At 44.6% G+C, this 23,810-nt stretch overlaps 1 protein-coding gene across 10 annotated transcripts in view; it reads right to left on the bottom strand.

Moving 5' to 3' along the window:
- iqsec1a (IQ motif and Sec7 domain ArfGEF 1a) overlaps nucleotides 1-23,810 on the bottom strand; it is a 92,908-nt gene that overhangs the window by 9,773 nt on the left and 59,325 nt on the right. For 8 of the 10 annotated variants that reach the window (XM_070967601.1, XM_070967594.1, XM_070967602.1 and 5 more), the window contains 7 exons: nucleotides 5,302-5,578; nucleotides 3,713-4,992; nucleotides 2,996-3,157; nucleotides 2,553-2,675; nucleotides 1,930-2,096; nucleotides 1,513-1,652; nucleotides 393-422 (listed from right to left, as the gene is read on the bottom strand). In XM_070967601.1, the coding sequence (XP_070823702.1) occupies nucleotides 393-422; nucleotides 1,513-1,652; nucleotides 1,930-2,096; nucleotides 2,553-2,675; nucleotides 2,996-3,157; nucleotides 3,713-4,992; nucleotides 5,302-5,578 (2,179 nt within the window). Of the gene's footprint in view, nucleotides 1-392; nucleotides 423-1,512; nucleotides 1,653-1,929; nucleotides 2,097-2,552; nucleotides 2,676-2,995; nucleotides 3,158-3,712; nucleotides 4,993-5,301; nucleotides 5,579-5,759; nucleotides 5,964-11,350; nucleotides 11,656-23,810 lie in introns of those variants that run through there. The other 2 variants (XM_070967600.1, XM_070967597.1) reach the window with 2 other exon arrangements.

Consider the following 23,810-nt stretch of genomic DNA (forward strand, 5'->3'; position numbering starts at 1 on the left):
AAAAATTATGACAACTAATAATCTCCATAAAAACGGTGGCGCTACAGTGCACTCTGTGACTAAGAGGCATATGCATGGCATGCGCCCAGCGGTGATGTACACCCTGCTGAGCACAGAAACTGTAAACACTGCAGCTCAATGCCACCCAAGAATTTATGTCTGTCGATTCTGTCTCCAGGGTACAGCAGAGACAGCTCATCCCTCAGTAACAGATGTGAGGCTTCGGGGGGAAAAGTTCCTGCCTCTGTAAGTAATCTGGCTCTAAAACTACCTGCGTGATGAAAATTAAGTGCAGCGTTTAGAGGAGAGGAAGCTGTGCGCATAAAGTGAAATAATGAATGAGAATGATCAAATATACAGTAGTATGATTTATGGATATTTAGCCTACTTACACATCCCAGGCCATGGTGCAGTGATCCAATCTAAAAAGGGAGGACAGAGAAGATGTTATATGCAGCTGTTATGTTACTATTGCCCCTGACAACCTGAAAATCTCCCTTTCTTATTCATGTGCACATATAAGGATTTGCCCTTTGCAGACTGTACACCTATAGCTGTATACTTGGGTGGTGGTCTTTCTCTGCTGCCGGACTCCAGGGAGTCTGTAATGATGCTGGAATGAAAACAGATCCTCCCCTAGAAGCCAGCTCTGAGCTGCACAAGTGGACCCGATTATTATGGAGAGGAATTCCAGTGTGGTTTTATACTAAAACGTTTTACCGAGAGTCCTCCCGGGCTTTTAATTCTGCAGCTAAATGGTGACGAGGGATCATTTTTCAATACATTAAATTATTACTGGCAGAGCAACCCATCATCCCACTAGAAGCCAACTGAAACAAGGTCCTCCATGCAAGATATGCCTCTCCCCAAGGCTGCATAGGTTAATCACACTTTTAACCTTCACACATGAAAGCAACATCATTGCCTGCAGATGGCGAAATGCTGCTCCTGACGGGCTGGAGCACAGTCAGAATTCAATTAAACAATAGCTCGTGCTCAGTATTCATACACAGAAATAAACTGACTAATAATTAGTGAATCAATTGATGATTGTGATGTAACTTAAGCTGGTTAATTAAATGCTGTGTTCAACCACTTTTACCGCTAAAACTAAGTAAGTATAACGTGCTAAGGTGGCAGAAAGTGCCCATTTTTCATCAGACTGCAGCAGTCTCTGACACCTCTAAAGGGCTTTGGGTGTGTTAAAATCACTAGCGTGAAGGTCTAAACCCAGGCCCGTGTCCCCTTTCACACAACAATACCCAAAGGTACAAAGGACAGATTTTCCAAAATCTCCCTGCTCCTTCTATGACTCTGTAAGTGCTGGAGTTAGTAAATCAGGAGTAAAGTGTCATCTCATATCATATCTGTACAAAGTGATTCTAGGCAGTCCTCAGTAAATAATAATCAACACTGTCTACATCTTAGAGACCAAAGATGCCTCAGAGATTCATGTCATACCTTGAAAATCATAATACCTTTTAGTGAACTTCGACAATAAACAATACTCACTGGTTTCTTTCCCACGATGAGCTTCTCAACCTTCTGCACCTGTGAGACGTGGTCTTCATTGGTCTTGAGCTCTCGCTTGCGGATCCTCTCATAGATGCCGACCAGAGTCTCCCTCGGGATGTCTTCCCCATCATCCACACCTGGCACACAGGGAAGAGCCGAATTACGATACAGCATACAGTGAAAGTCAAGGGTTGTATTAAAATGCAGTGTCAGAACAGCAGACTCGGATAATGAGGAAGAATTAATCAAAGAAACTAGTCATTCATCTGCAAGAATGAGAAGAGCATAATATACACTGTAAATTACGTTCAAGGGTGGATGATGCATGTAGCACATCTGTGAAATATCAGTAAATATATTTTGTTCATAAATAGCATATCCTTGCATCCTCACATCAGTCACTGCTTTTACTACCTCTCAAATTCTTGATAAAGTCCTCCAGCTTCATCTTCCTCTCGGGCTTGACGTTGGGGCTGTACATGTCAGTGTTGAGGAGGATGATGGCGAACGCCAGGATGAAGATGGTGTCCGGGTTTCTGAACTGCCGCACCACCGTGGGGTTGCAGATGCAGTAGCGCTGGCTGGAAACAAGAGACGGGAGAACAATATGAGCCATCTCAACTTACAACCGACCTCGGATTACAAAACGCACACAAACCTGTGAACCATGCTCGTGGTGAGGAAGCGTTCTCTACACCTCCAGAAGAGAACAGTAAGAACTGGTTGTCCTTGAGTAAACCCGGCAATAACTTTTCAAAAGTCAATGAAACTTTGTATAAAATGTTTCTAGCATCATGAGCACAACATATTATTACATGCTTTGTTGCAACACTTTTTGTGAAATATGTGCTCAGGAACTGTGTGGTTTAGCGATCATTACGCAGGTTCAGAGTCAGCAACCTTTCTTCACAACAGGAAACAGATACATGTAGTTTATGTAAGCATAAGTATAAACACAGCACAGGAGTTTTCCTCCCTGTCTCTCCTAAAACACAATCGTTCACTGTGAAACACTGCGTGTCAGTGGGTGATCCAACCTGAAGGCTTCGATGAGCCGCTCCACCTTCTGGGCCTCCCCCTGAACACGGATGTGGTTCTGAAATTTCCTGAGAGCCTCGTCCAGCTCCATGCCCTGGAAGTCCATTTCATCGACCACACAGCTGGTGCACGAGGGGACAGACGGAGACAGACAAATCAAACACAAGCATGGCATACAGCAGGTTTGGTGCTCATCATCAATCCTTTTATATCTCACAGGGCTTAGCTGGCCTAGATTCTATCACACAGAACACCTCAGTATTTATAAAAGAAGATGTTTTGAGGGATTTCGGGTCCTGAAGATGTGGATTTCTTGGTTTGAGCTTTTGAGCCATGCGTGCCACTCTTCCTCTTTTTTAAATTATCTGCAGCAATGGCCCCGATGTTTTGGTACATACAGCCTTTTTTGTTGTTGTGCATGTGGACGAGGGATCATACTTACTCCAAGACATCTCTGTTGAACTGTTTCTGCCGATTGCCAAGAAATTCTCCAATCATCTGCCTGCTCAGGCCCTTCCTCTGCAGCAGGAAGTGAGCCACGCCAACCGGTGTGTCAGGGATGAATCCCCTCTCAGTCAGGTACTGGATGCCCTTTTCTGGTTTCCTGGTAAATCATTCAGATGCAGGTAAATTTAAAAACTGGTGAGAAAAATCTGCTTCATCTTGAATTCTGAGAAAATAACACTTCTTGAGGTGAGAGGTCACGTGCTTCATAATGATCTATAAACTGAAACTGAAGATAAACATTTGGACAGAATCAAAACTGATTGAAAAAATAAAATAAGTGATCAGTGAAAGCTGATCTGCATTGTATTAAAGTTGCTTAAATGTTAATGACTGCTCTAACACAGACGCATAAATGACAGGTTATGTTAAAGCATTCTATAAAGTATGTTTGATTCTCTCAGAAATTCATCTTTAGGAAAGACTCAGTTCAACTTCATCAGTTTATATAGGAAACAAAGAATCTCAAAGAAATATTATTACACTCAAAATACCTTTGCATTTGATATTAATGCTGGTGATTACAGTTAATAATGAAACACGCAGTGAGTGCATGGTTTTCCAATAGGCTTCTCTAACATCATGTCCATTTGTAAGGCCCTTAATCACTGCAATCGCTGGTCAAGCACCTGCTCCGTCTGAGCTGAGTACCTACTTGTTGAAGAGATTCAGGCCGATGCGATAGTGCCTCTTGCGAATAACATCATTACTGAAGATGGGCGAGTCCCAGCTGTTGCGAGTCTCTTTATGGTAAGTCTGCTTGCTGAGCGTCTGCTCTCGCAAGCTGTCCCTCGAGGAGGACTCGGAGCTGCAGTTGATGGTGTCGTTGGAGTTGGATGTGCTATTGATGCTGTCGTTGTCGCCATCAGAGAAGTCGGATTCGGACTTGCTCTGCCTGTTGGCCGAGCCGTTGATGGCCAAGTGGCTTTCAAGCTGGCGGTGGCGGTGGCGCAGGGGTGCGTCATCGTCACGGGAAGGAGCTCGCGGCGGGGGGCCGTGGGAAATGTGTTTAGGGCTCGCCTGGGATGAGGTTACGATGTGGCCGTGTGGTTCATAAACAGGCGGCCGTTTGACAGAGCCACGGTCAGACCGGTCACTGAGCTCTGCAGAGCTGTCACTAGGAGGTTCTATAGTCAACAAAGGTAGATGGTCCATTCTAAGACGCTGCTCTTGGCACTCCAGAGACGGAGTGCTGCGGCAGCTCGTGTCTGTGTCACGACCCTCATCTTTGGGGTCAATAGGCCAGTACTCCTGAGAGGAGTTGACTGACCGCAACCGCAAGTCTGATTCTGTGCTGGAGGGCTGGTCCCCTGACCTCGACAGAGCAATGGAGGGGGACATGTCCTCCTCATCAATGAACAGAGTAACATCACTATAGGATGCCATCGTTTCATCGTGCAAGCGTCCAGCTGCCCTGCGGTGGGACTTCACTTGATAGGGCACCTCCCTCTCCACTTTAGAGCAGCCCATGGCCTCTGGGTCAGGACCCTCATCCCCCTGAAGGCTGCGACAGTTCAGTGCATCATCTATCGACTCGGCCAGAGATTTGACCTGCCGGGAAAAGGCGTCCTCCAGCTCCGTGATGGCATCTGTCAGGTCACCCTGCGGGGCTGGGTGAGATGCCATGTTGGCCTGTTGGTGGACCTCTATATCTCCACATTCAGACTGCACCATGGACAGCGGGGTGCCATCCTCCGTCATGGACACCTGCCTCCCTTCAAAGTAGGAGCTGTGGACTTTCTCAGGGCCCTCGAACGAGAGCTGCATCCTCATGTTGGAGAGAACAATGCGTCTAGACATACGGTTCTCAGACATAGAGCTCCTGAGACGTTCAAAGTTCTTGTTCATCTGATACTGACGGAAGGCCGTCTGGATGGTGCGGGCCGCATGCCGAGTTATGAATCGTCCACCATATTTACGCTCCAGCATCTCCACCTGGAGAGAGGATGGGGTAAATTAACAGTGAAACTGTACCACTCGAGGAATATTGCTTTTCTTAGCTGTAGATGCTTTAGAAATTCATCCTCCTGGATGTCACTGATAATTTGCTTCTCCCACTTGTCACTGGCACTGTTACAATCTCACAACAGCTTTTCCTGCTATATTTATACCACGAATAATCTCACACAGCTGTGATTCTGATAAGACAAGTCCCAATTTTTGAAGAAAAAATGCATGTGGCACTTATTTTAATGTGAAAATGAAAGAAACATCTACCGACTCAGCCGGGCTACTTTGAAATACCTGTTTGTCCTGGAGGTCAGCAGAGAGCTCATAGCTCTCAGAGAGTGAGCGGGACCGCTTGATGGCCTCCTCCTCAGCCTGCTTCCGGAGGATCGACTGCGAGTGCTGGAGCTTGGGCCGACGGGGTCTCTGAGGCCCAGGCTGGACCCCGTGACTGTAAAGCGGGCTGTCAAATCGATCAGGGCTGATGGCGGAGCCGTGAGTCACAGGACCCTGGCCATAGGTGGCTCCACCATCCAGGGAAGGGCTCTCATTGGGCCGTCCATCCCCTTCCACACTGCAATAAGAAAGCAAAGTGATGGTTAAAGATTTCAACTCGTCACTACAAAGGTTACACAAAAAGAATTCAATTTTTGAGTTAGAATTTGAACGAAGTATTATCAGATTAATTGCAGCTGTCTTTCCTTGTACGATTACCTCTTATACAAACAACGCAAAAAAAGGAAGAGGTTACTCACTCACTCTTACATTCTGCAGTACTACAGGAGGACCGCTTATTGCGAAAAGACCGTCTATTTTCTATGAAATGCCAACTCTTCCTCCATATCTTGTCCACCATTCTTTCAGTGAAGGAAGTCCAGAGTGCACAGGGTCCTCCAGGAAACTAGAGTTTATGCTACCTTAAGAGCCAATCAGTGACCAATAGGAGTTACATCATGTTTGCCAGAGAGACGACACGCTGTTCCAGTGAGCGTTACAAAGTCCAGTTTAGAGTTGAATGACAGAGCAAACACAACTTCAGCTGTCCCTTAGAAATGGTTGAAATGTGGGTGTATGCTGTGCCCACCTGCTCAAAACTAACATTACACGAACTAACGTTTCTTCGCCTACACGGTACAGTGCATTGACTGTTCACTGGCAGCCTAATGTGTTTGAGCCGTGACTCGACACACCCATACAGTGTACACAATCCACTTCCTTCATTAGACAGCAAGCTGCAACCAGTGCTGCGTGAAAAAGTGGAACTGAATATGGTCAAAAGTTCAAACAGCAGATGCGTTTGTTCACCCTTTTTGTGACTATGTGAGAAACATTTTACTTGAAACTGAATACAGATTTACTGATTTGCAACCCCACTCAGCACAGCGCTCCAATGAAATGTCTGCAAAGGTGGTCACGCATGGTTCACTGTAGCCTGTGATTACTTCAAGCCTTGTAGAAATTTCAAGCTCAGGCATATTGCCTGCCTTAGTCTGCAACAATGCATACAGTGTAATGAGACAGAAATCCAAAGCTCGCTGTAAGTGATTATAACTTGTACAACTGAGCCTTTTGCATCTCTGCAAGGGCCTCAAATGCTTCTAAAACGATAGAAATGCTTTTGAGAATAACCTCTTTTCCACTTCTGCTTTTCAACCAAACATTTGACTGTGAAATATTAGAACATGTTGGCCTGCGGTGGCTGCTAAACTACCTCCCATTATTGTTAGGCAGCATCCAGAAAATATTTAGTCTGATACCAACAGCTGAAACGGAGTTTGGATGCAACTGAAAATGTTACTATGTCCTAAAGGGGCACAGGTGTTCACTTTCATCACATGAAGTGGCCTCCTTCCCTTCTGTCAGAGTGCAGATGACCCATTCAGGGTCAGCCAAGGCCACCGTAACACTTCATGGTAACTCCCTCATAGCAGTAGGTACACACAGTGTTGAAGTACAGGCAAGCACACAGTGACGGTGGTTGCCTTTAGACTGCGAGACCAACACAAAACCTTACACGATATAGTGAATATAAGACTCCATTGCATAATCGCCACTGGGGCGACTCTCCCCAACCATCTGTTGTGGCAAACTGTGACGCCATCATCCTTGGAGTTAAAAGTCACACCTTACATGCTGTTGCAGCACCAGAATACACCCGGTGGTCATTTTTGGTTTCTACATTTGAAGGCTGATCACTGAACTGGATGAGATGAAAACATATAACCAAAATGGTATTTCGCCATATGTGCTGTCGAGATATTGTAACTTTCTGTTTGCTGTTTGTCTTGTTTTTGTTCCTGCCAGATAGGTTGAGTGTGTTTGGTCTATAGGGGCATATTTAGCCCAGTTCATCTGTCTGCTGGTCCACCATTTTGGTCCAGACTGAAATCTCTGAACAACTTGATTACTGTGACATCTGGTACATAGTCACATCCCCCTCAGGATGGCCTGTAATAACTAGCACCATCAATTTGTCATGTACTTATAAAACTCCCATCAACCTCAGCTGTACTGTGTTGTTAGGGATAATTAGCAAATGTTAGCATGCTAACAAGCCAAACAAAGATGGTGAATACGATAAACATTATATCAATTTAACATCACCATGTTAGCATTGTCATTGTGAACATGTTAGCATGCTGACATTAGCATTTAGCTCAAAGCACTGCTGTGTGTACGACCTTCTAGCATGGCTGTAAACTTAGCTCCATTATGTCATGTTATTTTGGTGTGTTGTACCAATTTGAAGGGAATAACTGCCTCTAAATTGTTTTGCTTAACTGTGTAATTATTGGCTGACCAAAATAAATGTTAATTTCTGTAATCTGACAATACAACTGAGGGAATGAGCTGAATCTACATTTAATAATGCAACAAACTACAAGCTGCTTTAAGTAGCTACTATAGTGCTCCTCTGGGGTTTGTTCTGTTGCCCTTTCACCTCCAAAAACAGTCAAGGCATAAAGTCCTAACTACAGCTACAGTACTTTCATTGCTTTTCCCCAACGGGACCTGAAGGCAGCATCTGTCCTTCCATTTTCATTCTTTCTGCTTCACTTTCTACCAACCAAACATCCAGACTGCGTCTGATAGTGAGTGTACAGAGGAAAGAGAGCGGGAATAAGTGCTGCAGTCATTTTTGCTCTGAGGTCATTGAATACTGCACAGAGTGAGGTCAGTCGCTCGTGATGGCGGGAAAAAGGGGGAAGAAAGGACGAGAGAGCAGCATTTTAAGAGCTGATGTTTTAAGATGTAATGGGACTTATAAAGAACTACAGCAGAGCAGGAAGTTGCATGATGTTATTCAAGCGGCAGAAGTGACTCCACATGGTTCAGACAGAACTCTCAAAGTCATGACCACATGTTGTTTCTGTAACGTATGAGGATTGTACAACCAGCATTGAGAGGTGAAGGATGAAGCAACGGTTGTTGTCCCTGGACCACTTCCTGATAGTGTCTGCATGCTCCTTGAAATATGATCTCACAACGTTAGCAATGACTTCTCAGTGGTGTCTGCCACTCAGTCTGACTCTTTATCCGCCAGGAGTCCCAGTTAGCTCTGATGTAGGCACGGATAAGCATCCCAACTCAGCTGGCAGTGATTTCCAGCCATGGGATCCAGGGATTTGGGGGGGGTGGGTCGGAGCGGGGGGGTCGACCATCTCTCTTTCTCCCCTCCTTCCCTCTCAACACATCTTGAATAAACAGGCCCAGACCCCTGCCCAGGCCTCAACCCATTCCATCAGTCGGACCTGAGGGAGAAACATTCCTCCATCCCGGAAAAGAGGAGTCACATCTACAGGAGTTCTGGGAATAGAAGAAGGCTAATGAAGTGCAGGCTGAGGCTACGGAGGAAGAGAGAGCTGCAGTGTGGAACTAACATGACTGCCAAACGACGTCACAGAGAAGACACAGAAGTGTACAAACCGCTACGTTCCTGCATGTTTTTCCAATCAACCTCTAATTTGTGTTTTAAGATGTGTTTCTTTTGCTCTCTTCAGAGTTTTTTCAGAGGGCGTAATTGAATTCAAATGTGAATGTAAAAGTCACTGAAATGAGCATCATGCATTATGCAGTATTTATAGAAACATTTTTCCACGTGCCATGTTTCCACAACAGGATTCTGATTACTCCTCACCCACCTCGCCTTTGTGTCATTTTCTTATTATTTATTTCTGCTTTATGGTGCTTTTACTCTTCTGAAGTCTATTTTTTAGCTGTTGTCTTATTTTTTATCGCAAAGCACTTGTGAAGCTCTGCTCATGAAAGGTACTATATAAATAAACTTACTTTAGAATCTTACTTCCTCATTTTTGCCTGCAATCTCAATCTGATTCCAGAAACACTGATGTAAACTCAAAATTCACATTGGCCACATATACTGGTAACAGGGCTTCTTAAAGGTATACCATGTAGTTTTTGTTTGACAGGTAGATGCTGTGGTTAGCTTGCCTGTACATACTTACAGGTTGAACATTTCAGCGCCTGTCTGCAAACTCGGTCGAGCTGAGGATGAAGGGTCGAATTTGAGTACTATGTTTACAAAGAGTAACCCAAACTTCCAGCGTAGTGCACCTTTAAAGTGTGAGAATGTGTAAAACAATTTTGTATTGGCAATATTCAACTGCAATACTGAAATGGCTGCTAAGGAACTCTGATTCTTACCAACCCTCATGAGGGGGCTGAAGAGAAAATATATGCAATAACACTGATGCAACCCATGTAAATGCATTGCAATGCACCAATTTCCTGCCTTGAAGTGATAATTGTGTTTTTATGTGTGTGTGTGTGAAGACAGCCACTGAACTGACCCATTCAATCAAATTAAATATGTGCTTCAGTCACAACAAAAGTAGATTTTTTTTCTCTTCATAGTAACTCGGAGAGCTCATAAATGCGCGATGCATGCACGAGCCCTCACAACACAGATGTGAGGAGACAGATTTTTCAGCTAAAAGGAGACCACACAGTAACACGTTAATTAAGTCCAGTGTTAAAAGGTAAACATGCCAGTAAATGGTCAGGTATATCAGTGACTTCTGCGCCAATAACCACACGAATGGATGATTTTGTAACGGCTATAAAAAGACAGCGAGAGAGCAGGTTGGGGATTTACAGTGTGACACAGCTGCAAACTGGAGAGCTGCACTGGCCAGCAGTCTGACAGTATCACTCCTGAGAGTCTGCAGCAGACAGTCTACAGTCCACCGGAGGCTCATAAGACTCGTGGCTGAAAACTACTGTAACTTCTATACTTCAGTTTGGGAGCTTTAGGACGTGAGCATCTGAACAAATCAGAAACTGTCATGTCGCATCTAATCCGATCAGAAACCAATGATCTTGAGTGTATCTGCACATTTTCGCTGATTACAGTTTGAAAGCACGAAGGCATTTAACTGTTTTAGTTCGCACTGAGAACTCCAATCACAACCTATTGTGGAAAATTAACAATCATAACATTTTGATGAATAGATAAAAGATACCTGCTGATTATGGATTGGTATGGTTTTTAACAGCGGTTGGCACGTCGCACTTGATCAGATTTTTCAAGATGACTTGAAGTAAAGGCTTAATTAGCACAGCACAGATGCAGCGAATTAAAACTTATTCCGCTGCAAGTGGGACGAGTGGTCTGATGCCTTCTCGATGCCATCCCCACACTTGTTAAAGCAATAAGAAATCAATACTATTCCCCTGCTTACTGCCGGGCCTCATTCTGTCTGAATCATGGCATCACTCCTCCTCCCTCCTGTGAAGATTCATGCAACAACAACAACAACACCAACAGAGCCACTGTCATTATCTTCCAGTTATGAATAATTAAACTCGTCCACACTACACTCAGCACCTGCCCTTGAAGATCCAGCTATGAAAAAGCACGCAGTCATGGCCAGCGAGTGGGAGGGCCACGACACACCACAGGAATGCCCTTCAGCCGAGCAGGAGGGGTTACAATCCAGCTCACAGATGGATTCTGTACAGTGAGACTAAACACACCATGATAGCACATGCATACAGTGACTCAGAGAAGGGACATGATCTGTTTTCCATTGCGAGGCAAAATTGAAATGGCAGACCCCACTTTAAAATTCATGATCTCCATGACTTAGCTTGGAGCTCCACATTACTCCTGTCATCTTCTAGCGTGCGTTATGCAAAAGCACAATAGAAGCGGTTCGATTCAGCGCGTGCTCTGAGCTCTCTTCTCGAGCACACATACGACACGTCTCTCTGCTGTTTATCAAACAAAGCATTATGGGCTCTGGCAGCCCGGTGTAACCTCGTCCAATGACAGAGCACACACACACAAAAACAAACACACATTACACTCTCCCATGACTCTTACCAGCCATTCAGCTCCAGTTCCAGCAGCGACTGGGTCTTCTCTGAATTACACTGCAAACACCACATGCTGACCGGCACTCACAAGACGATGGACTCCAAACATTAGCAGTCCCCCTCACCAGTCCCCATTACTGCCTAAAAGGTTTCTCTAACAGACAGACACATCTCCAAACTGCCATCTTCTATAGCTTGTAGCTCTCTACTCCTTGCAGAAGGTCCCATTTCTTTGCCTTGTGAAAACGGCTCCCAATGGATGGTGCATGGTCAGTGCTAAGTGGCAGTCTGTAATCTCTGACTGACAAATGGAGCTCTTTCTTTTTCTCTTTCTTCCTCTCTGTCCTCCGTGCGCCGGGCTGGTAGGAGTATCAGGGGGGCGGAGGCTGGGAGACAGGGGAGTGTGGGTTTCTGCCAGGCCCTGAGCAATATGGAAGGGGGCGGGGTGCAAGGAAGGGGGTGTGTGAGAGTAGTGGCTCTGTAGCTGGGTAGAAAGAGAGAGAAAGGGATGAAATACCTCCTGCACAACACTAATTGTGCTGGGAAGGGACACAGAAATGACCATGAAGCAGAGAAGAAAGTCACATTTTTCAGCCATGTTATCAGGGAATGTGAGAACATATGAAAAGGAGAGCTTGAGACAGCAAGGGGTGGGAATAACAGATAAAGCAAGGTGTTAAAAGCACAGTGAGGAGGGAGGGGGAGAGAGCGACAGCCTGATCCAGTTCGGTGCACAGGTAATGTAGATAAGTTGCAATGGGATAGAATGGAGAAACGGGTAAAAGGACAATGTATGAGGAGAGGGTAGCATAAAGACAGAAGGGAAGGGAACAGGGTTTGGGGGGGGTTGAATGTCAGAGGTGCCTTTTGTTAGCCTTTTCGTGCACATACGAAAAAAGACTTAGTGGGTAGAGATGGCAAATACAAGAGAGCACCTCTATTAATAGAGCCTTTCAGGGTTGAGAAGTGTCTGTTAAATGTGCACTAAGAAAAGAATCAGAGGACTCTTCCCGCTGCAGAAAATCACAGCAGTGTCCACCTCCAGCCCTTCTATTTTCTACCTCCTTCAAATCAATCAATCAAGATTAACTGTTCAATTTTATGGATTATAGCTACACTGCTAAAGTGCCACCCATCATCCAAAAGCTCACCGGGACTTCCAGTCCAGCTTCACACTTGTAGCAGACCCCAACCTGATGGTGCCTCATCTCTGGGCTCTGCCGTATTTTTGAGACAGTCAAGAGACTAATCACCCCTCTGAGAGAAGGGGGTTGGGGTAAACTGCCCCCGAGTCAAAGGTATTTTCTATATAATGACAACAGGCACAGGAAACAGAGGAGAATGGCTCCCACATGGAGGCAGTTTACAGGGACACCAATCAGCTACACACACACACACACACACACACACACACACACACACACACACACACACACACACACACACACACACACCAGTCTCTGTAGGGAGATGTTGATGTCCTCTAATTACAGGCCTGAACCCCTAAAATGATCACCTTCTCTGAACTGTTTTCATCTGAGACTTCTTCAAACGAAAAAAGACGCAGAACAAGAGACAAAGCAAAGCTAAAAGGAAAAAGGATGCATATCTGAACGTGTGTTGCGGATCACAGCAGGAGACATGCACACACTTACTTGCAATGTGTGACTCAGGCGGAGTGATTATGTGCAGAAAGGCAGGCAGACAGTAACTGGCCAAGTGATCTATTTCAGTTTGGGACCTTGGCCCTGTACTCCGGTGACTACAGCTGCTGATGCCTTGTGGAGCTGCCGATACTTGACTCGGCTTACAGATCTCACCTATCACGCAATCTCACCGCTTTTACTGGAATCAATTTACCCCAGAGCCAGTAAACAAAACAGACAAGAAAAAAGGAGAAAATCCCATTTAAGAGGCCCCTTTAATAAGACAGGCGTCCTCATTACTCGTTTTGTTAGAAGTGAGGATCCAAGAGGCGCAGACGGAGGCAGGCATTTAGATTTTGAAATGCGTGCATGATATTAGATATTAGCCCCACTGCAGGGTTTGTTTAGCTGGCAGACCACAGGGAGTGGCTAACAAGAGTTTATTTGTTTGGGAATGCGATATGAAGCAATATCATGGTCTCATTTTGAAGGCAAACATGTGCCCCATATAAGCCCCAAGCGTGACATGTTTGTTTCAGCATGACGCTCAAGGGCAGCATCATTCTAAGCATCAAGGAGAGCTCTGCTGAGATGATCTGATTAGATAAATTCCAGGTAAAACTGAGCTGTAAAAGTCTCCACAAACTTCAGGACACTTAGTAAGCCTGTGTAACGCTCTCTGTCTGCCCGCCTCTGCGTCTCTCTCTTCCTCCTCTAGTGTTACGATCCGGTCTAGCCGTCCCGTCTGGTGAAGGCCCACTCCATCTCCTGAGTCCCGGCTGCACGGCGCTCTGCTCCAGAATGATGTCATTGAGAATTCCAAGCAGAGGCCCACTTTCTGCTCATAAAACGCCATTTCTTCAACTCAATACATATGGCCTCTCTGCATTTCAGCTCCTACTCTATCAACCCCCCTTCAGTTTCCCTGCCCTCCCTTCTTTTCTTCTTCCTTCTTGTTCTAGCATAAGGAAAGTTAGATACATGCCACATGGGACAAGGCCAAAGAGACATCTGCAGGTCAGCTACACACAAAAACGCCTTTATCAGGTGCATTCCCAAAGATACAGCACCTGAATGTTATCAGAGGAACAAAAAAAAAACGGATTTTCCCATTGAAAAGAGAATGAAAAAAGACAGAGCAGAGGAAAAGACAGCAAAGGAAACGGCAGGGGAAAAGCTAACTTCCTGGAAACTTTGTCACAAGACTTTGGCGCTACATGCACCGTCTACATGACATCATGCACCGTTTCTCATTATCTGCTTTTGCTGGATGCTCAGCGGCTGAGACCTGCGCTAAGAGACGGAAAATAAAATGAAAACTCAGGCCTTGCCTCGTCTGGAAACAATTAGAACGGGCTGATGTCATCGTTTGATACAACAGCATACTAAATGAGATGTAGTGGCCCGGGATAGCTGTGGGAACACAGAGGACTTTGTATTGGAGGGAAAAAAAGAAACACAAAAAAGAAACACATTTCCTCTGTAAATTCTCAGGAACAAAGATTTTTTGTGCATTAGAAGGATCTGGCAGCAGATGTATAAATAGAGCTGAAACGAGAGTAATTAAAGGATGTGCTGCCTCTGCTCATCACATCCTGGCAGCAAAGCTGGAGCAGATGTGTTGCCTGTGGGATCCTACGGGAATGATCAAAGATTATCAGTGGCGAGTGATGTCTGAGAGGCTTTTCTCTTTTCTCCTGCTCGTACATCACTTTGTAATTCCAGTCTGGATAGAAACAATCTGTTTGTCCAGACACATGGAAACTGAAGGCTAAACTGCAGATAACGTCTGACATTAGTTTTGTTGCATCAAAACATTATTTTGAGGCAGCAGATATATCCTTTCCCCACAACTAGGACTGGGCACTCAACCTGAGTATTTATTTAATACTGACTGCAAGGTGTTTGCAACACCAAGCATCAGAAAGTGTCCAAAGTTCACACTGAATGCCGGTGAGAATTGAAGGCTTGTTGAGTTTTTTAAGTATATAGTTATATAGAGAGGACTGATACGACTGTCGATGATGGTTTGCATAGCATAAACACTGGGCAGCTAGTCAAGAAGCCACTGTCTAAAACACACGAAAAATAGGCCTGCACATAAACGAGCACTTTAATACACCTTTTCTTTCTTTTTCTTTTCTTTTTTTTTTACCTAGCACAGTAGTTTTTATGCACACATGTATATATATGTTGTTAAAACAGTGTTTTTCTTACCTACTTCATGTCAGCTTAGTGTGTGTTTGGTGACATGGGAATTGCTGCTGCAGCACTGCAGATTCGCCTTAAGGGATCAATAAAGTACTCCATCTATCCATCTATAAGCTGGCTGCAGCTTCGCATTTAATAGACAGATATAATGCTTTATCAGAGCCCATGGTTTAAGAGGGGGACTTTAATTAGATATCTAATGATTTAATTCACAATTTTGCAAGACTGCACTTTTTTTTAACAAGCTTTATGGTTGTTATTGTTGAGAGAACTTTTAAAGGATCAGTGTCTAGGATCTAGGAAACACAACTGTGCATAGTTTCAGGTGATTATATGCCAATGAAAACATGAAATGTGTGAATACTATGTTCCATTTCTGCCACATTCTGCCAATAGATCCTCCTCTATCTAACACACCGGTCCTTTAACATGGAGAAGCTGGCATGTTCAGCGAAAAAAGGTTCAAACATGAGATGACATTTTTATTTTCCTTCCTTTGCATCTATATGGAAACGCAGGGTAGCATTTTTTACATTAGCATAAAAAGATTTCAAACGATATCCAGCCTGACTAACAAGCCGTTTTAAAGTGGCAGCTCGGTTTCACACTACAAAAAGGATCCAGGTTTGCTCCTCGGACTGTTCTGGGTGGAGTTTGTCCTTGTTCTCTCAGTGTTTGCGTGGGTTTCCTCCGGTTTCCTCTCACATTCCAAAGACATATGCAAGTCAGGTGTGGTGGAGACTCTAAATTGCCCTAAAATATGAATGTGGGTATCTAGTGACCTGTCTTGGGCATTTCTCTGCCATCCTCAAAATGACTGGGAGGGCAGAGAAAACGCATAAATAAAATGACACCCTTGCGATGGAAGGCGAGCAAACCTTTACTTTACAGCTCAACCACATGTTTATGTACGCCTTTCTGTGTATGCAGCTCTGTAAGAAATGTATATTTTTCATGGGACCATTGCAAACACAGAGCTCCAAAGCTGTACTTCTGCAGACTGCATGCTTATGCTTTCTCACTCTCTATAAAAGGCAGGTAGAGGTCATGTATTGTGTACTCTTACCATTATTAGACGCGGGCTCTGTGTGTCCATTTACAATATTTTCCTTTCACTTCACTCCATTACCAGATACCATATTTCTCTGAAGCTCTTCACCAAAGCCCCACCCCAGCACAGAAACACACTACAGCACAATTCGCCCCTGCTAAAAATAGACCCATGTGAGGTGACACACTCTGGTAAACACTCTGCGAGGGAGACGAACAATGCTGTGAAGAACAAGAGAAAGAAAAGACATTAACACAAGAGAATGGCCACTGAATGCCCTGCTGATTTCTTCTCATTATCTGCTCCTCTGTGGCAGACCAACGTGCAGCATTTTTCAATGACACTGTGAAATTTTGAGGTCAATTGGAAAACAGTGCAAGTCTCCAGTGTTTGGTGCTCAGAGCAGCCCTGACTGCAAGTGTGACAAAGGCCACAGCGGGTATAAATACACACGGTGGCCATGATGGACACGGGAGCGTGTGGCACCACAGCCAGCCAGGCCTGACAGACCCACGACAAGATGAGACCTATTCCACAGTGGGCTATCAGAGTGACAGTGCCACCCGCTGGTTAGAGGTAATACTACACGCTCCCTTGAAGAAGTTCACTCAGCCTGGGGGGAGGCGTGTGGCAGTGATGTCATTCAGGATGACTGAGGTCAGGCATGTTTGTCATGGTTGCAAGTCAGGAGGATGGCTAGGTTATTCAAAGGCACCAGAATGTGGGGGGTGGGGTGGGGTTGCAATAATCTATTTGAGGCAGTGGCAGACTCACACCTGTCTCCAGTCACACACAGAAAGTCCTGTGGTTTACATGCCCTATGTGACAGGAAAATGAGGCACAGTAAAGATGATTATCAGCATGTCTTACATCGAACTTCTTCAATCCCAGTTGTATTAATGCACACTATATATTTTCTATTCAATACTTCTGACACTGGTGGCTGTTAAGTAAACTGCAGTTAGCCAGTGCTGCACACTGTTAACGCTGCAGGGAGCACAAGAGAGGCGCTTAGGAGCGTGCATAACATCACAAGCTTTGGAAGTTAAAGTAAAAAAGTCCTTTACACAGAAATCAGTCCACAGGCTGTTGTAGGCAACCGAGAAAGCAGGAGAGGGTCCTATTTTAAAGTTATGTCACAGTCTGTTCACACCATGGCAAAACAAAGCCATTAATACATGCAAACTGCATCACATTCTTTCATATTGCACGTTTAATGGTCACCAAGGCTTTTCTGAAAGTCACACATGGAACCTTTAATGCAAAGCTATACACCAACCAGCTGCTTCAGCGTTGCACCTGTGCAATGTAATGAAATCCAATACAACAGCTCTGCCGCGAGTTCTACTTTCATGAAGGTTTTGAGGTCGTAGTGGGCGGTGCTCTTACACTGGAGTGCATCATATTGAGAGGTCTTTCTAATATTCTGCCCCTCTCATGTATGTAAATGGGCTCAAAATATTAGAAACAGCTCTTAATATAATGCAGTCCAGTTCAACACCACTGAAAACTACAAACTCAATCATAAACATGTAGTTAAATGAATACCTCTCTGACAGTGTCAATCAAAACTGAACATTACCATCTCTGTAAAAGCAGAATTTATGGCAGAGCTGTTGTATTCGATCGCATTGGACTGTACAAGTGAACTTAATGATGTGGCCACTGAGTGTATCTAATAACGTAGGAATCTGAATAACTCTGTGCTGTGTAAGCAGTTGGACATCAGTGTGTGAACTCCTGCAATTAACTATTGTTTTTAATCACTGAACATAAAAAGGAAATATGCACAATTTAGAGTACAAAAGCACGACAGAGCATTCAGCTGCCTCCATCCATTTTCAGTCATTTCAAAGCCCCAGGACCTTCCTAAAGTATCTGCCTCCCTGCCTAATCGCACCATGGTGGCCAATCAATCATCGGACAGGCTCCTGTTTTGTATAGCCTCAGCCAAACGCTTTAAAAATCAGGTCTCTTTGCTGTTCTGGTTCCAAAACTGATTTCCAGGAGCCATCCATCAGCCTGATCCCAGTGAATAATAAAAAAAAAACATATCTATCCCTTGATATAAACCAGACATGTTCCTAAAATAATGATCCGTGCATGTGTGCGCGCATGTGTTTGTGCGCCTGGCAATGCAATCAATTTGAAGCCACGAGCTAAATGACATCACTGAGCTGAGTAAATTGACTGGAAGGCTTACAGTGATAATAATTGCTCTTTCAATCAGATTCCATTCATTGCCGGCTGCATCAGTGATCAGATAAACAGCTGATGATCTTGTGTTGCTCAATCACTCAAATCACTCACAAGTTTTCATTAGCAGTCAAGCATGAAATAGTGTTACGGTTTAGAGAGCTGATCGTAGTGTAAATAAGTTCCTTGAAGACAAACAGACGTGTTAATTGCACGGAGGGTTTTGAACTGATGGATGCTCCTAAATGAGTCATTCAGCATCAACTACGGATGCATATACACCAGAAGTACATCCTGCCACATGATATGCTGACACAGGTAAGGGATTAATGAAGAAGAAACAGACAAAGGGAGGAAGCAGATCCAAACCACGACAGTCCTGTAACACTCAGACAGCGATGGCTTACATTCCACCACTACTCACCTCTCCGCACACGGCTGTCTAATCACTTTAGCAGAGTTTGCCTCGCTTTGCTTTCCCTCAGCGCTGGACTCCACAGCCAGCACTCCAGTTACTCGCTGCTGTGCTCTGCCGCCCTTGCCTGGCAAAGCCAACTGCGCCTCTGTGGCATCCGAAGCCCACGGCAGAAACACTGCGGCTATTGAGCCCCGAGGAGCACCTCCCGGCCCGGCCGTCTACGCTGGCACAGGCCATTGTTTGTGTTGGCACTGCGTATAAAGGCAGCCTTTCTCGTGTCTGTTCCATCACGCCTTTCCAGTCTTTGATTAGGGAAAACACAGTCACTGAACAACAGGGGCTACCCTGTAGCCATGAGATGTGTCAATATGTCAGACTTTGCCAAATTATATTTGTTATTTTCTTGTTGGAACCCACAAACCGCAGTCACGATCCGCAGCCTCGTGAAGTTGAAAGTTTTCTTGCAGATTCTGTTCCGCTTGGAAGTGAAAGCACAAAATGTATTTCATTTTAATGGCCCTCATTAGGCTGACAGTGATAGAATCATTCAGGAAACATAATGTTGTTTTAGGAGAAAGCGCCCAAAACTGGAAGACTGAATGCAGATGTGCGTACGTGAAGGCGGCTTTGAGTATCGTGATCTGCTGCGCAAATACTGTTAATTCACGTGAAGACGCAACATTCACACCATAAATTTCCACACGGAAACAGAAGGCGTGCCACAGAGGAGCCCTTGAAACTCATTTCAAGCTTAGTTCTGCTGTGATTCAAGACATTAATCAACTTAAACAAAGGAGTAATAACAGAAGGAATCAGACTACATAGGCCAAACAGCTGGAAATATTTCTTATAGCACTGACAAGCTTATCTAAATGGACTAGACACTTTATGTTCATCAAGTAAGACCCTAAGAAGCAAAAGGTTGGACCAGTAATGACTGAGTGAAACTGCTGCATCAGGATCAAATTTGTCAAAGGAAATCCTCACTTTCTTTCTCCACCCCCCCACCAATCCACCCCCCAAACTCTGCACATGCAAGCATAAAACAACCTTCGCTCCAGACTGACTCATCAAAGAATGGAAATGAGAAAACTCAAAGGGTCAGTTTACATGCGATAACAAAGTCTCCCAGCCACAAAGAAAACTTGATCAGTTGTATTTAAATATTAATTGAAAGCCACAGTTGAAAGCACCACAACAATGAAAGCCGAATTAAAAAAGAAATAATTGATGACTCCCATCTCTCTTGTTTATGCCTTCACTAGACGTATGTGTCGAGGTTTTGGGAGGTTGAAAGTGAGCCGAAAGCAGCGTTTGGAAGCTTAGAAAACAGAAGAAAAACTACTAAATGGTCAGTGAATCACGTTCTCAAAGTTACAGACAACCGGGAAGCAATCAATCACAGAACAAAAGCGCAGAGATAAAGCAGTCATCCTCAATCTTCGTTGCTTCAGCCCAGGAATGTAAAAGGAAACTGAGGAAACCTTTTGTGCTGAGAAATGGATTCATGTTGACATATTCCAGTGGAACAAGATGTCCTGAGTGTGCAGGTTCCATTCATACCACATTTCCACAAGACCTGGTGGGTGCAAGTCAGCAGATCTTATATTTCAACATGTGAACCATTCAGGCTGGCTGGGTAGGACGTGAGGCCCGGCTTTACTGAGCGATAGAGACATTCTGAGAATAACAAGGAGATCCATGATAACAAACCTCTTGAGGAGCGGTTACGCAGCACCGTGTTTATTGTTTCATTTCTCTCAATGCCTCGCGTAACCTCCACTTGAGACAGGGCCAAGGCATTTACAAGAAAAGAGGCTTGCACGGGGGGCACATGGATTAATTCACCGTCTCTATGACAAACTACCTGACAGCGGCTGATGTTGTTTGGCTTCTATCTAATTCACACACAACCAAAGCTTATTGGACGGTTTCTGGCACACACTGGAAGTCAATAACCACACAAGTCCGACAGGAGCGAGCTAAAGAAGAGCCAGCCACCTGTACCATACATCAGCGTTTACGCAGAGTTCACAGCACACCAGCCCGCATCGGAGGAGTTACAGAATAAAAAAACTAAGACAAATCCTTGCCATTACGGGAGAATGGATGTCAAATATAGAGTAAATCTGTCTGCTGCCTTGGCTGCATCCTTGGAGTTTTGATGTACGCTCCATAAGGCTTACTGTTTTATTGGCTAAAAGCACAGCTCGGGTCTCTGCAGGCTGCAGGGCACATCGATCTGCAGCCCCTCAATTACTTATTACAGCCCCACCTCCCGGCTCTCTAAGCCCGCAGGTCAACGAACTGGGTCTTCATGCAGTTGATTCTATGTATCACAAATTATAATCGCGTGAAAATGCATTGCTTTTAACAAAAGCGATGAAGATGATGTCAGTGTGAGCCTTACAAAAAGCACTAAACACTGCTACTTTTTTCCAAAAGCATGACTTATTCTCGGTTTTCCATGATACACACTTCCAAAATAAATGGGCTTGGACCAGGATGTGGAAATATCAGAGGGCAGAGAGGATGTTTCTCTACCTCCCATTTTCTGGGATCCCACAAACTCGTCTGAGAAGCCGAGGGCGCAGCCAGGAGACTGACGTGCTTTAACTTGTTGGTTTGGGTTACTGTGACTGAACGAGGACACGCCTGATTCTGTCATCTTAATCAGCTGAACTTCCTAACAGCCTCAGGTGTCCATCAAAAACAGGAGGCTGTATCAGTAGACTGTCATTCTCACAACCACACGGTAATCTATGATTGACGTTAAAATCAACACGGGTCATACGAGAATGTTTTCTCTTTTGGTGGAGCTCTTTCCTCAAGTTGCTCCCGCAATACAGATTGAATTCTGGGTGTTCACTTGGCCCTCTTCGATATATTGGTTTGGCAGAATTTCCCTTATTGAAAAAGAATATTTTGTCTATGGGAAAGAGCAGTCCGACACTGTTTAACATCTGGCCTCAGATTATGAGCTGCTGATATTCCCACATCTGCAGTTTTACTCTGGGTGACCCCAGGTATGAAAGGCCGCAGGTAATGAGATACACCATATAAAGCACAAAAGCAAACAAAGTATTAGACATGAATTATTCTGGAGCCATATGTATGTATTTTATCAATCCTTCACTCGGCTGGAGCAAACAGAGAGGAATACTGTCATACATTTAAAGCCATGTTTCCGATGATCGGATGAATAAAGTTAAATATTCACTCTCGTTTTAGCTCTGTTTCTGGTCTCCACCAACCCCCGAGAAATGTATGTGTATCTTTAGCTACTAAATTCTCCACTACATTCATCAGTTAGTCACCAACTTTGTTTTATTAGGCTTTAAGAGCTTTTCCACTGAAAACAGCTGCCTGCTGCAGCTGGAAACGGTGCTGATGAGGGCAGTGAGAGTGAACCAAAACTGCTAAGCTGAGGGTCGTAAAACCGTGAGCTGAGAAATGCTGAAAGGGGGAACTGATGAGTCAGGTGATAATTATCTGTGAGTTCATCACTTCCAGCGACCTCTTTCACATTGTCATAGTCATTTGATCCACTGCTAATATAAAAATAGTAATGGTATCCTTCATACAGTCATGTGTTCACAAAGTGGTGAACCTCACTCCATCCTCGCTTGTGAACAGCTGAGCCTTTCCAGGATGCTCCTTTCATACCCAATCATGATACTATCACCTGTTACCAATGAACCTGTTTACCTGTGGAATGATCCAAACAGGCATTCCACAACTTTCCCAGTCTTTAGTTGCTCTTGTCCCACCGTGTTTTAAACGTGTTGCTGCATCAAATTCAGAATAAGCATATTTTATTTACAAAAGCAGCTGATGAGGTGATGATCAGTCGAGTATATGCAAATTATCACATTCAGTTTCAATTATGTTTTGTACAGCATCCCAACTTCTTTGGAATCAGGGTTTTTCTATGCAGCTAACTACCCAGAAACCTCCCAATAAAAGCAGACACTGCTGTGGTTTGCAATATATCAAAGGGACATAGTCCAATCAGTCTACATCAGCCTTCCAGATGTTTTCTCATCCCAGCTGTTCAACAAGTCCACCGTGTATAAATAAGGTCAATTGCCTCACTTAAACCTCTCACCAGTAGATTGTGCAACAGACTACAAAGATGTTGCAGTGACAGCTGGGAGGTGCAGCTTCAGAGGGAGGGACATGGTGAGTCAGCAGCACACTAACATCCTCAAACCAACCCTGATAACAGGAAGAGATACTTTTGCTTGTATAATCTGCTCGTGTGTTTTGGGAACTGAGCACTGAAAGCTCAGTCACCAGGGCCAGTGTGAGCGTGACAGGTTCACTTTATTGTCCGCTGGACCTCCTGTTCAAGCGTGCGGACATCTGTTCAGCGTAAGGTTGAGATGTTTTCTGGGAGATGCCTGCTCCTAAGCATCACACTGAAGCAGCGTTGAGAGCTCAATTTAACTGCTTCCTATGTGGACACAGTACAGAATAATGAGCAGCGTACACAGAAGAGCTAGTTCACCGTTTTTGCCATTACTTTGCATTGAATGATGAAACACCAAGGAATTTGGTGTAATAAAAAGCAATTGAAATTCATAGCTGCTTCACTGCCTAATTGTCCCAAAGGGGATTTCTGCCTTTTATTTGCTGTACCACAAAACTCAGCAACGTCCTGCACCAGGACAACGAGATAACAATACATGTGACTTGACGGAGTGTAAACACACGGCAGAGAAAGAGGGGGCAGGGGATGATAGAAACGGACCGAGGGGGGGGACAGAGAGGAAAGGGCGAGTCGCACGCGATAAAGCCGGTGAAGGGGAGGCAAAGAAAAAGCAGCGTGCATGAGTACAGTGCAGCTCCGACCGCAATTCTCACGTACAGCATGACTGATGAGGGAGAAGCCGTCTCACGCTCTGTGCATCTAATAGGCTTTAATGATGTCCTCGCTATGCCA

This window comes from Chaetodon trifascialis, chromosome 8 (genome assembly GCF_039877785.1).
Source record: "Chaetodon trifascialis isolate fChaTrf1 chromosome 8, fChaTrf1.hap1, whole genome shotgun sequence".
NCBI lineage: Eukaryota > Metazoa > Chordata > Actinopteri > Chaetodontiformes > Chaetodontidae > Chaetodon > Chaetodon trifascialis.